At 39.0% G+C, this 14,817-nt stretch overlaps 1 protein-coding gene across 1 annotated transcript in view; it reads right to left on the bottom strand.

Annotated features, from left to right (window-relative positions):
* Nucleotides 1-14,817, bottom strand: part of LOC144972240 (calcium-activated potassium channel slowpoke-like) — a 273,230-nt gene that overhangs the window by 37,633 nt on the left and 220,780 nt on the right. The window contains 2 exon segments of the mRNA XM_078913285.1: nt 7,455-7,694; nt 12,453-12,555. Coding sequence (XP_078769411.1) covers nt 7,455-7,694; nt 12,453-12,555 — 343 coding nt within the window.

The following is a 14,817-nucleotide window of genomic DNA, read 5'->3' as shown; positions in this document are numbered from 1 at the left end:
ATAAGCATAAATTATAACAACGAAATAAAACTAAATCATACAGAAGCTGGAGAAAACCTGTTAAACAAAACATCATCATTTTTAACCGCTTAACCACAATATTCTGGACAGACACATACTCTAAAAATTTGGCCAGAAAAATGACCCTCATCTTGGCAAAAACTCTCCAAACCTGGGACCTCCTTCAGCCCTTTAATATATTTTGTTGTTGCCAAGATGAAGGTCATTTAAATCGATCGATATTTGAAGGACGAGTTTTCTGGCCAAATTTTAAAATATGAGTTTTTTTCTCCACCAGATTATGCCAGTTAAACGGTTAAAATAACTATTGAACAAAAAATTAATTTTAAAATCTAATTTGGCATTTTAAAAATGTCTAATAATATTCTAAGACAATTATATTTATCTTTGTGTTGTCTTCATGGGCTTATATTTATTTATTTTTTTAATTTTAAAAATGAAGAACAAAAATTAAACGTTTGAATTTTGCATCGTTTCTCAGATACACATAACGATATTTCAAAGGCCATAGAGAATATTACTGTGAGTACAAATTACGCCTGTTGATAATTATTACAAGTCTGTCAAGCAATCATTTAATGTTCATAGAATTACCATCCTGTCTTGATGGAGAAGGTAGATAAATAAATAGATAAATAGATAGATAGATAGATAGATAGATAGATAGATAGATAGATAGATAGATAGATAGAAAGAGAGAGAGAGAGAGAGAGAGAAGAGAGAGAGAGAGAGAGAGAGAGAGAGAGAGAGAGAGAGAGAGAGAGAGAGAGAGAGAGAGAGAGAGAGAGAGAGAGAGAGAATCAATCTTGTATTATAACGAGAATATAATAGACTAGAGTTAAAACCTCGATCCAAATAATTGTTTCATTGTGTTTGTGAGGAGAGAGGGGAAGCGTGTTTACCCTTTGTATGCGTATCTAACTACAATACCGCACCCTGAAACAAATGTATTTCACCCATCTAAAATTTAGGCCAGAAAAGTCGTCCTTCAAATAACATATCGACCGAGTAAAATGACCTCGTGTTGCCTTCCGTGAGACCCCAACTTTCTAAATAAAATATTTTGGACAAGATGAGTGTCCTTATAATCGATCGATACGACTTGAAGGCAGAGTTTTCTGACCAAAATTTTAAATACATGCTTTAGTTCAGGGTAGGTCAATCTACGGGTCATCTCATAAAGTTAAGAGTTGGGTCGATAAGGATAATAATGAAACCAATCTTTAGAATTCAACCAAACGGTCACTGAAAATCAAATAAAATAAAATGTGAAAATTGCTCCAGCACGTAAGCGATTGGAATCCAAGCTAACACATCATGTCTATCATGACGAGGTTTTCAAATTCTGCTCACGACGCAACCCTCTTGGAATCGGGGGAAGGGGGGGGGGGGGGGGGAGGTTTTTGTGTATTCATCTTAACAACGCCACTACCACAGTATCTCATTCTGTGCAGTGTTTCATTCATCCTGGTTTGTTGATAAAAGGGAAACCTGAAACGTCAATTTTTATCTGTTTTCGTACATTAAATTGAAGGATACATTCAATTGCACAGTGTTATTTATTTCTTCGAGCTTCGAGCAGCAACATTTACATTGTGAATAAATCCAGAAGAACCGTACAATTCCATATTCGACGGACGCCTATAGGGATCATTCAGGATGGCCTAGTAGTACAACTCCATATTCCACGGAGGACGCCTATAGGGATCATTCAGGATGGCCTAGTAGTACAACTCCATATTCGACGGAGGACGCCTATAGGGATCATTCAGGATGGCCTAGTAGTACAACTCCATATTCCACGGAGGACGCCTATAGGGACCATTCAGGATGGCCAAGTAGTACAACTCCATATTCGACGGACGCCTATAGGGACCATTCAGGATGGCCTAGTAGTACAACTCCATATTCGACGGACGCCTATAGGGACCATTCAGGATGGCCTAGTAGTACAACTCCATATTCCACGGAGGACGCCTATAGGGACCATTCAGGATGGCCAAGTAGTACAACTCCATATTCGACGGACGCCTATAGGGACCATTCAGGATGGCCTAGTAGTACAACTCCATATTCGACGGACGCCTATAGGGACCATTCAGGATGGCCTAGTAGTACAACTCCATATTCGACGGACGCCTATAGGGACCATTCAGGATGGCCTAGTAGTACAACTCCATATTCCACGGAGGACGCCTATAGGGACCATTCAGGATGGCCAAGTAGTACAACTCCATATTCGACGGACGCCTATAGGGATCATTCAGGATGGCCTAGTAGTACAACTCCATATTCGACGGACGCCTATAGGGACCATTCAGGATGGCCAAGTAACAAATTGAATATTGGTGACTTGCCCAGGGAAAAAAAAGACGGATTTTGGCACATAAACTCCCAGGCACAGTCCGAACGCAATGTCATACCAGGTATACGTTACTATAAATAGAATGACAGGCCATTTAATGAACGAATTTCATTATTTGGTTCCAGGCAGCTGGTCGGACTGACTCCTTTCAGTTTGAAAACCTCGCCATTCCTAAAACTAATCGAAAACGGCCAGTTAACGGCCGTCCCTGCAAAGACGTGTATTTGAAAATTTGGCCAGAAAACTCGTCCTTCACGTATCGATCGATTTAAATGATCCTCATCTCGGAAAAAAACAAAAAATTCTCAAACCTGGGACATCGTGAAGTCGTCAATGAAGTCCCAGGTTTGAGAATTTTTGCCAAGACGAGGGTAATTTATATCGATCGATATTTGAAGGACGAAATTTCGGCCAAATTCTTAAATACACGTCTTTGCAGGGTACGGCAATTTACTGGTTCAACAACAAAAGATCTTTCACTTCTAAGTCAAACTCTCACAAGCTAACTAAATATCTTTAAAAAAATATTAATTAATTTAAAAAATTAAAAAAAAGAAAAAGACAACAACAAAAAACCAAAACAAAAACCAAAAGCATTTCAAATGTCCACAAACTAGAACATACTTGTATCTAAACCTCAACACCATGAAAGCTAAAACTCCAAACAGCCTAAAACTCAACGTAAATGGCATCATATTATTATTATATAAGTAGGCATTGATAAGGAAGGAAAAGCTTACATAGACAAAACCAGTCATGAGCAAAGAAAAAGAGAAGAAAAAAACAAAAAACACCCCCAAAAATCCTTATAATTTGTTTTCTTTTTATAAAAACCGCCACAGCACCCCCCCCCCCCCCCCCCCTCCAACCCTCAACCCCTTTGTTTAATTCTTGGTGGAATTTCGATGTCGTGATTCCACAATACTTGTCTCATGATTTGCATAACATGATGGTCTCTCTCTCTCTCTCTCTCTCTCTCTCTCTCTCTCTCTCTCTCTCTCTCTCTCTCTATCTATCTATCTATCTCTCTCTGTCTCTCTCTCTCATCTCTGTCTCTCTCTCATCTCTCTCTCTATCTATCTATCTCTATATCTATCTATCTCTCATCTCTCTCTCTCTCTCTCTCTCTCTCTCTCTCTCTATCTATCGATCTATCTCTCTCTCTCACTCTCTCACTTTCTCTCATCTCTGTTTCTCTCTCTCATCTCTCTCTCTATCCACCTCTCTCTCTCTCTCTCTATCTATCTATCTATCTCTATCTCTCTCTCATCTCTCTATCTATCTATCTATCTATCTATCTATCTATCTATCTATCTATCTCTCTCTCTCTCTCTCTCTTTTCTCTCTCCTTCTAACTGCCCTCCCCCTCTTCACACAAACACAACCACCCCCCCCACCCCCCAAACCATTCGTAGAAATGAACATACGATTTCTCCCAAACCAGCAAGTCGAGTTTTTCGACATTCAGAGAAAAATCTACATTAAATTTTTTTTATTTTTTTTTTGTCATCTTTTTTTTTTACCATTTAACTGTTGTTTACTATGGAAAACACGCTGCTTTAAAATTTGGCCAGAAAACTCGTCCTTCAAATATCGATCGATTTAAATGTCCCTCATCTTGGCAGCTGGCAAAAATTCTCAAACATGAGACTTCACGAAATCTTCCTTGACATCCCAGGTTTGAGAGTTTTTGCCTATAGATGAGGGTCATTTAAATCGATCGATAGTTCAAGGACGAGTTTTCTGGCCAATTTTTTAAAAATAATGTGTTTTTCCAAAGTACATTAACAACTTAAAGAGGAATGTCCTTGTCTTGTTTGCTCATAGAACAATAGGGAATGAGATAAGTGGAAGAGTAGCGTCCCTTGATTGAACGTCACCCATAGTCTGTGACGTCACCGGCGGAAAAGTTAATAAGAGAGAACGTCATGTTGGTTGTGCGTATGCGTCTCTCGTCCTCCGCGAGGACGAGAGACGCATACGCACAACCAACATGACGTTCGCTCTCTAATAACTTTTCCGCCGGTGACGTCACAGACTATGGGTGACGTTCAATCAAGGGACGCTACTCTTCCACTTATCTCATTCCCTATACCTTGAGGGGAAAATGATAGAATTTGATCTGATATCAAGTCATATTCAATCATCGTAAATATCCGGGGATTTACAGAGGTTCGCTTTGAGACCATCAGTTTGAGTTGGAGGAATAAGGACAAAACATCAAAACACAGGGTCCTGGGCTTCATCGACTATGCGAGTTGGTCAGTCACTTGATGGGTTGGTGGGTGGGTAGGTAGGTAGGTAGTTAAGTAGGTAGGTTGGTTGGGATATTGGTTGTTGTTGGTTGGGCCAGGTGATTAATGTGTTATATTTTGGTAATGAACAGACGGCAGGACAATGGTTACGTCATGAAAGAACAAACATTAAATCGAGAAAAATCAATAATATTATTATTACTATTCTTAATACAGACATGGCATAGTCAATAGGATAGAGGAGGGGAAGGAAGGGGGGGGGGGGGGGTTAATACCATGGAGAATATGCTGTGGTAGGTTGGTTGTTTTTGTTTGTTTGTTTGTTGTTTATTTTTTTAAAATTAAATTAAAGAGGTTATGACAATTCTGGTTCTGAGCTTCGTAATGAAGCGCATGTAGACTATGATGCCTGAGCCCTATAATATCACAAAGACCTGTCCACTATCTTTTAACCAGTTTAGGTATCGTACTCTGGATAGAAAAACACGCATTTGAAAGTTTGGCCGGAAAATTCGTCCTTCAAATATCGATCGATTAAAATGGCCCTCGTCTGGCCGAAAACTCTCAAACCTGGGATTTTAAGGAAGACCCCGCGAAGTCCCAGGTTTGAGAGATTTTTGCCGAGATGAAGGTCATTTAAATTGATCGATAGTTGAAGGACAAGATTTTTAAACACGTGTTTGTCCAGAGCACGGCAGCAGTTGACTAGTTAATCAGGGGGGGGGGGGGGGGGGGGGGGGGAGGTGGTTTTTTTTTTTTTTTTTTTTTTTTTTTTTTTTTTGTTTTTTTTTTATCGATCTTATCTAGCATTGCATGGACTTAAAATAAACAAACAAACTGAGAGCTTGGTTTTATGAAGGAAATTCATTAGAAATTGACATGTTTCATTGTTTGTCGGCCATAGACATCACGAGTCAATATGAATCGTGAAGGGTATCTTTTGTAAACCCCATCACCGTCTTCGTCTTCGACAAGGAAGCCATTGATGTGACGTCATGGAAAAAGCTGCGTGTCATTGGTCACTTAGTTTGTGACGACGTAAGACAAAGAAACAAATAGGCTGATGATTCTTTTTGAGACGTTTCATTATATTTTCCTGCATGGAAAAAAAAAACAACAACACACATTCACAGACGCACTCTAGAAAATGTGGAGATGCCAAGCTAGATTCTAACTAAATACGCATCTGAGTATGAGTACATGGTATCGAGAATTGGAATCAGGACAAGGCAACACTAAGTAGAAAATCTTGGTCTACTTCCCTAGTAGTCTTCCTGAAACTAAAAACAAACTACAACAGTAGCATTGCCGCATGCATGCAATCCCACACGGTTATAGAAAGCTGTAAGAAGAAAACTAAGATTATAAAAATGAGCCAGTTATAATGATCATCACAACCTCACAAAACACCCAGAGTTCTGAAAATGCAATAGGCTATTATTATAGAAGCTGTTAACGAAACTACAACACGTGTGTAGCTTTCGTGAATGATTTTTTAAAAAATGTATACATATATATACAAAACACACCTCCACACGCTAACAAACTTCTAGAATGGCAGAGATATGTAGCATGTTAGCTAAGCTATAATAATGATATTATAATCACATCATCAGGCAAGGAATCTCGACTGCTAAAACTGTAATCATTAGAAAACACGACTTCACAAAATCGACTGAATAAATTGAAAAAGAGGGAAGAGTGTCGATGAAAAAAAAAATAAAACTAAGGGATTTCTGCAGCACAATGACAAACGCCTTCTTGTTTCCATTTTGGCCAGATACATTTCATTTATAAATATGACCCAACAGTTCTATCTGTCATCCCGAATCCGAGAAGAAAAATTAGAGATAAAATGGTGAGAAATGTGAGATTTAACCCTCTCCTTACCACCCATAGGAAAATCGTCACATTCGTAACGATGTAACCGACAATTTTCTAATTTTGATTTTTCTTGTACAACACGAAATTTAAAGAAATTCTTTGATTACAGCTATAAATATTAAACACTGTGTTGTAGAGCTCACTTGTTACTTTTTGTTTGAGTAAGAAAAGTCTATTTTTTTGCTGGTTGGGTGTGAATTTTCGGGGGGAATTCTAAAAATAGCTGGTAAGGAGAGAGTTAACCGACGTAATCTGAAAATAAAACGAAATTTAAAAGTTTGGCCAGAAAACTCGTCCTTAATAATAAATATTATCGATCATTTAAAATGACCGTCATCTTAGGACCTTGGATTTCAGTGAAGACTTCCTTGAAGTTGAGACCCCAGGTTTGGGAGTTTTTGCCCAGATGAGTATGAGGGTCATTTGAATCGATCGATATTTCAGGACGACATTTCTGGTCATCATTTTTAATACATCTTATTTTATTTATTTTTTTCACCATTCATTCTTGTCGTTCTTACAATAAAACTTCTTGTTGGTACCCGGGTTGCTCCTACACGACGTACACTTCTGATTTGCAGGTCTGATAACCCAATTCATTATGGGCTCATTGTTGTAAAGGAAATCTCAAAAGTTAAAAAAAAATAAAATTACGCAAAAATGGTGTCCTTTACAACAATGTTAAACTAGGCCCATAATTGGCAACGGATGCCAGACCTGTATATATGTAGACGTCGCTCCGAAATAATACTGTTTAGAGGCGATGGGTCTCATATTATGAAAAAAAAAGGAAGAGGTTTTCCAGTCAAAATGAAATAATATTATGGAGTTTAATCATTGCAATGCAGATTTGGATGGTAAGTAAAAGATGCAAGCGGGGTCATTCATTCACTCAAATCTGCGGGGGGTCAACTGTCTGGAAAATTTACATTGAGAGTCGATGTTTGGTGAGCAGGGCGGGGCCGTCGGCATTGGTGGGGACAGGGTTGACCTTGACCTCTTTCTCCTTCTTCCGGTGTTTGGAGCCGTGTCTGGACTGCCTCTCCCCTCCCCTTCCCCCATCCGCCGACCGGGTGGAGGAGGTGGACGAGGAGTGCCGGTGACGACGGTGCTGGTGTCTGCTGCTGTGTTGACGGTCAGAGTTCGATACGCTGCCGCCGTGTTGTCTGCTGAAATAACGCCATGGTGCAAGTGAGAATGCATCTCTAGCTCTACCTAAACGTCTGCATGACCTCAATCTAAATCTTCTTTCTAGTTCCATCCAATAGGTACCTCATCCTAAAATAAATGTGTGTTAGGAGCTCTTAATAATGGGAGCGATCTATATTCATGTATGTCCAACCTAGTCATCGATCACATGATGTGTTGCCGTACAACGATTGGACATTTCTCAATGTATCTAAACACGCTGCTTTGTTTATGAATGTCGTAAACAAACCCACGAGTCACGCTAAGCAAAATGAGCAATTGTAACGTTGGATATTTCTCAATCTTTTAACTCTGTGGGCCACTTTGAGCACATTTTGCAATGTGACCTGTGACCTCGAGCACATGGAATGTAATATAGATCATGGCCATTGCTAATGGAATTTAGATCTATAGCTAACAAATTCTTGCATACTTAGAGGTTTATGACCCGATTAAACATTGAAATAACCTAACAACTTGAGCAGATACAAACATTAGGTATTAAGTAGAATTTGACAAATCCATCTAAGATTGTTTGTTTTTTTCTCTATAATTTTAGTGATCTAATATTGATGCACAAATAAACAAACAAACAAACAAACAAACACAAATCGTGGTTACGGTTTAAAGACGTAAAATGAACTCGTACAACATGCAAAAACAAACAAACAAAAAAAACCCCGCAGAAGTGTAGATATCTTCCACGTAATTCTATCATTTTCGTGTGACAGTACTGCCATCACACATAGAAAAGTATCCAGAATTGAGTGGGTGACCGCAGCCATCGTTAACGTATAGCCTGACACTACAACCCACAAGGACTTATATTTTGACGTCATTTTTTAGGTTTGTGTAGCGTCTAGTGAGTTGTCGTTAAGTGTGATTCCATTGGTTGAACTATTGAATACAACTGACGATTTGTTGTCTTGTGTGGCCCAAGACTTGTGTTTTGACGTCACTCTTTTTGGTCAGTTTCAGTTAACGGTGGCTACAATGGTGTGGCACTCAACCGGACAAGAACTCAAGTGGGGAAGACCGGGCTGAGCATGTTAAAGTTGCGACTTTCCAGGGACAGTCAGTGTACCCAATGCAGTCCATGGAACACATTCTCTTGGGATGGAACCTGGGACGGACGTGTCACTGACACTTGACTTAAGAGGCAACAATGAAATGGATCCAGTAGTGGTGTGGAACGATAACGGTGATGATGATGATGATGATGATGATGATGATGATGATGATGATGATGATGATGATGATGATGATGTTGTTGATGATGATGTTGATGATGATGATGATGATGATGATGATGATGATGATGATGATGATGATGGTGATGATGATGATGGTGATGATGATGATGATGATGATGATGATTGATGGATGATGATATGATGAATGATGAGATGATGATGTGTGTGATGATTGATGATGATGAATGATGATGATGATGATGATGATGATGATGATGATGATGATGATGATGATGATGATGATGTTGATGATGATGATGGTGATGGTGATATGATGATGATGATGATAGTGATTGATGATGATGATGGATGATGATGATGATGAGTGATGGTGATGGATGATGGTGATGATGATGATGGTGATGATGATGATGATGATGATGATGATGATGATGATGATGATGATGTGATGATGATGATGATGATGGTGATGATGATGATGTGATGATGATGATGTATGATGATGGTGATTGATGATGAGTGATGTGAGATTGATGATGTGTGATGATGAGATGATGATAGATGATGATGATGATGATGATGATGATGAGATGGTATGATGATGGATGATGATGATATGATGATGATGATGATTTATGATGATGATGATGATGTGATGATGATGATGTGTGATGATGATGATGATGATGATGATGATGATGATGATGATGATTGATGATGATGATGATGTGATGATGATGATTGATGATGATGATGATGTGATGATGATGATGATGATGATGATGATGATGATGATGATGATGATGATGAAGTCGATGATCACACAAAGGACAAATTCTGCCACTGTTTTAAAATGGTTAACTGCACCAAATTGATTTTTACAACAAAAACATTTTCAAAGCAAAAAAAAACCAACCAAAAATGAATATGGCCGCTCCAGAAAAAAACAAAATAACAAACACGAACGTTTCGGTATCCAAACCGAAACCCTTCTTCGGCCAACGACAAAACAAAAAAAAACAAAAAACAACACAAAAATGCATTAGTTTAAAAACCAGTTAGACGGCCGAGAAATCTCGTTCATATGGATTCAGTTGACATTTTTGACAGCCCACAGCTAGTAGTAGTAGCAGCCTAGAATCCCTTTACCAAAAAGTTTCATTGGATTTGCCAAATCTTGTAAGAACCACGTGGTTGGATCTGCTCCCAGGTTTAGGTCTATTTCAATTCTTTATCCGATTATCATTTTCACACACGGTATGTATAGGGAATGGGATTAGCGGAAGAGTAGCGTCCCTTGATTGGACGTCACCCATAGTCGGGCGAGGACGAGAGACGCATGCGCACAACGAACATGACGTTCTCTCTCTAATAACTTTTCCGCCGGTGACGTCACAGACTATGGGTGACGTCCAATCAAGGGACGCTACTCTTCCGCTAATCTCATTCCCTATTGTTTTGTTGCTGTTTGTTGTTGTTGTTGTATTTTATCTAAAATTAATACTTACAGTCAGAGCCACCAGAAACGAATCTCAAACAATCACTAACAAGTAAAATAATTTTATATGGATATGTTTGACCTCTGACCTCATTATTGGTTGTATTTGTTTTTTGTGGGTTTTTTTGTTTTTTGTTTTGATTTGTTTTTGATTTTCTTTTTATTTTTTTTGACTATAAGTCGTTTAGTAGTTGGTTGGTTTATACAAAATCATCAAAGTAAAATATAAAAACTACACATAATTATAATAAACATACATGTAACACAAACAACAGCTCCCCCCTCCCCTCCCCAACCAAACACACTCACACACCCAACAAAGACACCCCCAGCCCTCTCCCTCGACCACACCACAGGAATAAATATTGGTAATATTGTGATTACATGATATATAACAACTTGTTTTATTTCAAAATACGAAATTCTCCCATCTATCGTGTTAATGTCACGTGATTCTCTCGTGTCCCAGACCGGAGAGGATCTTTAAAAAATAATTCAACAACAGTACTCTGGAAAGACGCGTATCTAGAAATTTGGCCCAGAAAACCCGCCCCTCAAATACGGATCGATTTAACTTTCCCGCACCTTGGCAAGAACTCTCAAACCTGGGACTTAGCGAGTCCATGGGTTGAGAGTTACACGGGCTCACTCCGCGTAGTCCGGTGGTTTTACCAAGGTGAAGGTCGATATTTAAAGGACGAGTTTTCTGGCCATACATGTTTAAATCCTCGTCTTTCCCGATTACGGGAATTAACCGTTTAAAAATCTACGGCAAAGAATATAAATAGAATCATTAAGCATAAGGCCTAGGCTACCTTTCATTTATTGTTGAAAAAAAAAGAAAGAAAAGAAAGCGAATGAAGAATGGTAGGAAGATAGAAGGAATAGGGAATGAGATTAGCGGAAGAGTAGCGTCCCTTGATTGGACGTCACCCATAGTCTGTGACGTCACAGACTATGGGTGACGTCCAATCAAGGGACGCTACTCTTCTGCTAATCTCATTCCCTATATAGAACGGTATTGCATTGCGAGGAGTGGGGAAAACGAAATAACAACTGGGATATAAGGCTGGGTGTTAGTCGATACCAGATACCAGAATCGATATTGGCCCTCATCGACTGGCGCCCATCCTTAATTGCTGGGAGATAACGTGGCGGAAAGGGGGAAGCAACCCTTGGACAAAAATAGCAACTCATACCGGAAACAGGATGGAAACACATTATTTTCTGCACACGTAATATACAAAATATACACAGTTATAACACACGTATTCGATCACACCGACAGGGGGGTAAAGGCGATATAATAACACGCACGCTTACACATCATAAACACACACTCACACAAAGACAGACACAAACCGATGATGTCATTGGCGGAAATAGGGAAAGGAAGAACCAATGAGGCAGGCGGACACCAACTGAACGCCCAAAATAACTTAAAGCAGTTTGGAATGGCATATTTAGGTACACATTCGCCCAAATAATGACCGCTGTAGATAAATAGATGGTGTCTTATAAATGTGAACACGAATTGAATAAAGTAAAAATATTCTTTCATTCAGATATTCATAATTTATAATAATTATATTACAAATTGCATTGTCTATTACGTAACAGTAATGGTTATATTCTCTTATTTTCTTCAGTTGTTGAAATTTTCAAACTATTTAACATCTGCAAAACAAAGGTCATCGGTGGTGGTGAGGGGATAACATATAAATTGGTGGTAATGAGTAATTAAATTAATGAATAATTAAATTAATGAATTAATTATACAGAAATGAGGGGAGAGAAGTCGAGAATTGGGGGAAAAGTTGGTCAAATTTGGAATAGTGCTTGGGGAAACCCGATTGGGAACGGGGGATGGGGGGGGGGGGGGGGTTTAGGTGGTTGAACAGAAAACGGTGAAATTTCACTTATATCATTATACAATTGAAGAAGACTGGATACAGACGTACGTACAGAGAGAGAGAGAGAGAGAGAGAGAGAGAGAGAGAGAGGGGGGGGGGAGGGAAGATACTTACGGAAATCCACTGGTGGTGGCCGAGATGTTGGCATAGCAGGGTGGAGCTGGTGGGCTCGAACACTTGTCGTTCCCGATGGCCTTCACCTTGTCTTTGTTGTCGGCTGAGGGCAATAGTCAAGGGGGTGGGGGTGGTTTGGGGGTAAGTATCAACTTCGCCTTTACCAATATCATATTATGCAAGTTTTTAAAAATTCATCGCAACAAACATTTTCTGTCATAAAACAGAACTGTCAATTATAAATCTGAAAAATTCGTAAATTTAGGAGAGAAAAAAAAATGTACTCGCTCTAGTTAGCTTGATAAATTAGCATTGACCCTCAAATTAAGGATGAAATCAAATTTCAAAATCCTTTAAATTATGCAGTCTGGAATCAAAACGTTCATTTTCAATACGTTTGAATGACGCAGAGATGCACAAGGAGTTCTAAAATTGGAGCCAACAGTTCGTGATTCCACGGGATTTTGTCGTAATAGTTGGCATCTTCGTGGTAAAGTAAAAAAAATTGTCTTCAAATATCGATAGATTTAAATAAACCTCATCTTGGAAAAAAAAATCAACAACAAAACTCAAACCGGGGACTTCGCAAAGTCTTCTTTGAAATCCAAGGTTTGATAGTTTTTACCAATATGAGAGTCGTTTAAATCGATCGATATTTGAAGGACGAGTTTTCTGGCCAAATATTAAAATAAAAGATGTGTACGTGATTTTTCCGTGTCTAGAAATTAGCTGGTTAATTATGGAATACGACCATACTTCTTAAAAAAAAAAAAACAAATAAAAAATAAAAGTTAAAAAAATAATAATAATAAAATTTCCTTTATTCATCCCCCAGGGGAAACTTGTGTTTAGGGTCTATTCCAAGGGAAGACTGGAATAAGCCAGGCGTTAGCCGCAGTGCAGCCCCGCAATTAGAGCTAGGGCTAGGTGACTTACTCAAGGCCACACAACGAGGCGGGTAGTCGAACCGGAAAGTGCCAGAAGACAATAGAGAATTTTAAAAAATTCGCGGCGGTGATGGGGGTTTGAACCCGCGACCTTACTGGTACGACAACTCCGCCTGGCCGGTGAGAGCGTGACTCTACCGTATGAGCTATCCACGATCCCCCGGGATGGCACTTTCTTACTCACTCCATCTCTTGTTGTCACTAACATAAGTGCCTGCTCCACTCACTTTTCTGAATAGTCGAACTGGGTACCTTTTGGGTACGAAACAAAGAAAGTACGGCTGAGCCACGCGCCCCCCCCCCCTCCCTTATATTTCAGTCATTGTACTAAAACCCTCAATCAAATAATTATCCTATGAACCAAAACATATAAGGCTTATGTTATACAGTACTCGCCGGACCATAGCACGCTCGGCAATACGACACACTTGGGCTGGATGACGGAATTTCATCTATAGAATAAGACATTACTTCCTATGCGCGTCGGATAGCACGCTTTTTTTGCTTCTCCCAAGAGCGTGCTAGATAAAATCCAGCGGACATTGTATTTTCTTTATTAAGGGGTCCCGATAGCACAGTTGGTAGAGCACTCGCTTCACATGGGAAGTGGACCAAGATCGACCCCACGTGATCTCCAGATATTTTCCGAGACCCCTGTCCACTCAGTGTCCACTCAGCAGGAATTGGGTTGTTGGGTCTGCGGAAGGTACTTTGCGATAAACAAGCATCCTATCCGAATGATATCCAGCAATTGCTATTGTCCGTTTCTCGCTAGAGAAACGATGATAAACGCCGGTTCGGCTATGTGAGCCTAATGGCTGTGAAAGACTACTTTTAATAACAAAAAGAAATCATTGTTAATTGACGTGTTTGATTGGTTTACAAAAAGAAATCATTGTTAATTGACGTGTTTGATTGGTTTACAAAAAGAAATCATTGTTAATTGACGTATTTGATTGGTTTACAAAAAGAAATCATTGTTAATTGACGTGTTTGATTGGTTTACAAAAAGAAATCATTGTTAATTGACGTATTTGATTGGTTTACAAAAATAGAGGAGACAAACGTAACCCAAGGCATCTCTTCTTCTTCCTCCTCCTCCTCCTCCTCCTCCTCCTCCACCACCACCACCTGTAGAACATCTCAAGAGATGTACATTACATTTTATCTGCAGATGTATCACCTATGTATAGTTATCTAGTCTCTAAGTGATGTAAAACCTGAAGGCAATATCCACTTTTTAAAAAACCAATGATATTTTTTCCCCTTTCAACTTTTTTTAATTAAAAAAAAAGAGGCTGTTAACAAGTATGTAGCCTTCGCCTTTTAAAAGTATCTACACATTGGAAAAATAAATACATATATAAAATATAGTTTGAGCAACAAATGCATTCCCTTTATATAAAGAACGTTTAAGT

This window comes from Berghia stephanieae, chromosome 5 (assembly GCF_034508935.2).
Source record: "Berghia stephanieae isolate SIO BIC M18660-M18661 chromosome 5, UCSD_Bste_1.3, whole genome shotgun sequence".
Taxonomy (NCBI): Eukaryota; Metazoa; Mollusca; class Gastropoda; order Nudibranchia; family Aeolidiidae; genus Berghia; species Berghia stephanieae.
The sequence above is the reverse complement of the archived record's forward strand: the minus strand, read 5'-3'. Positions and strand labels throughout refer to the sequence as shown.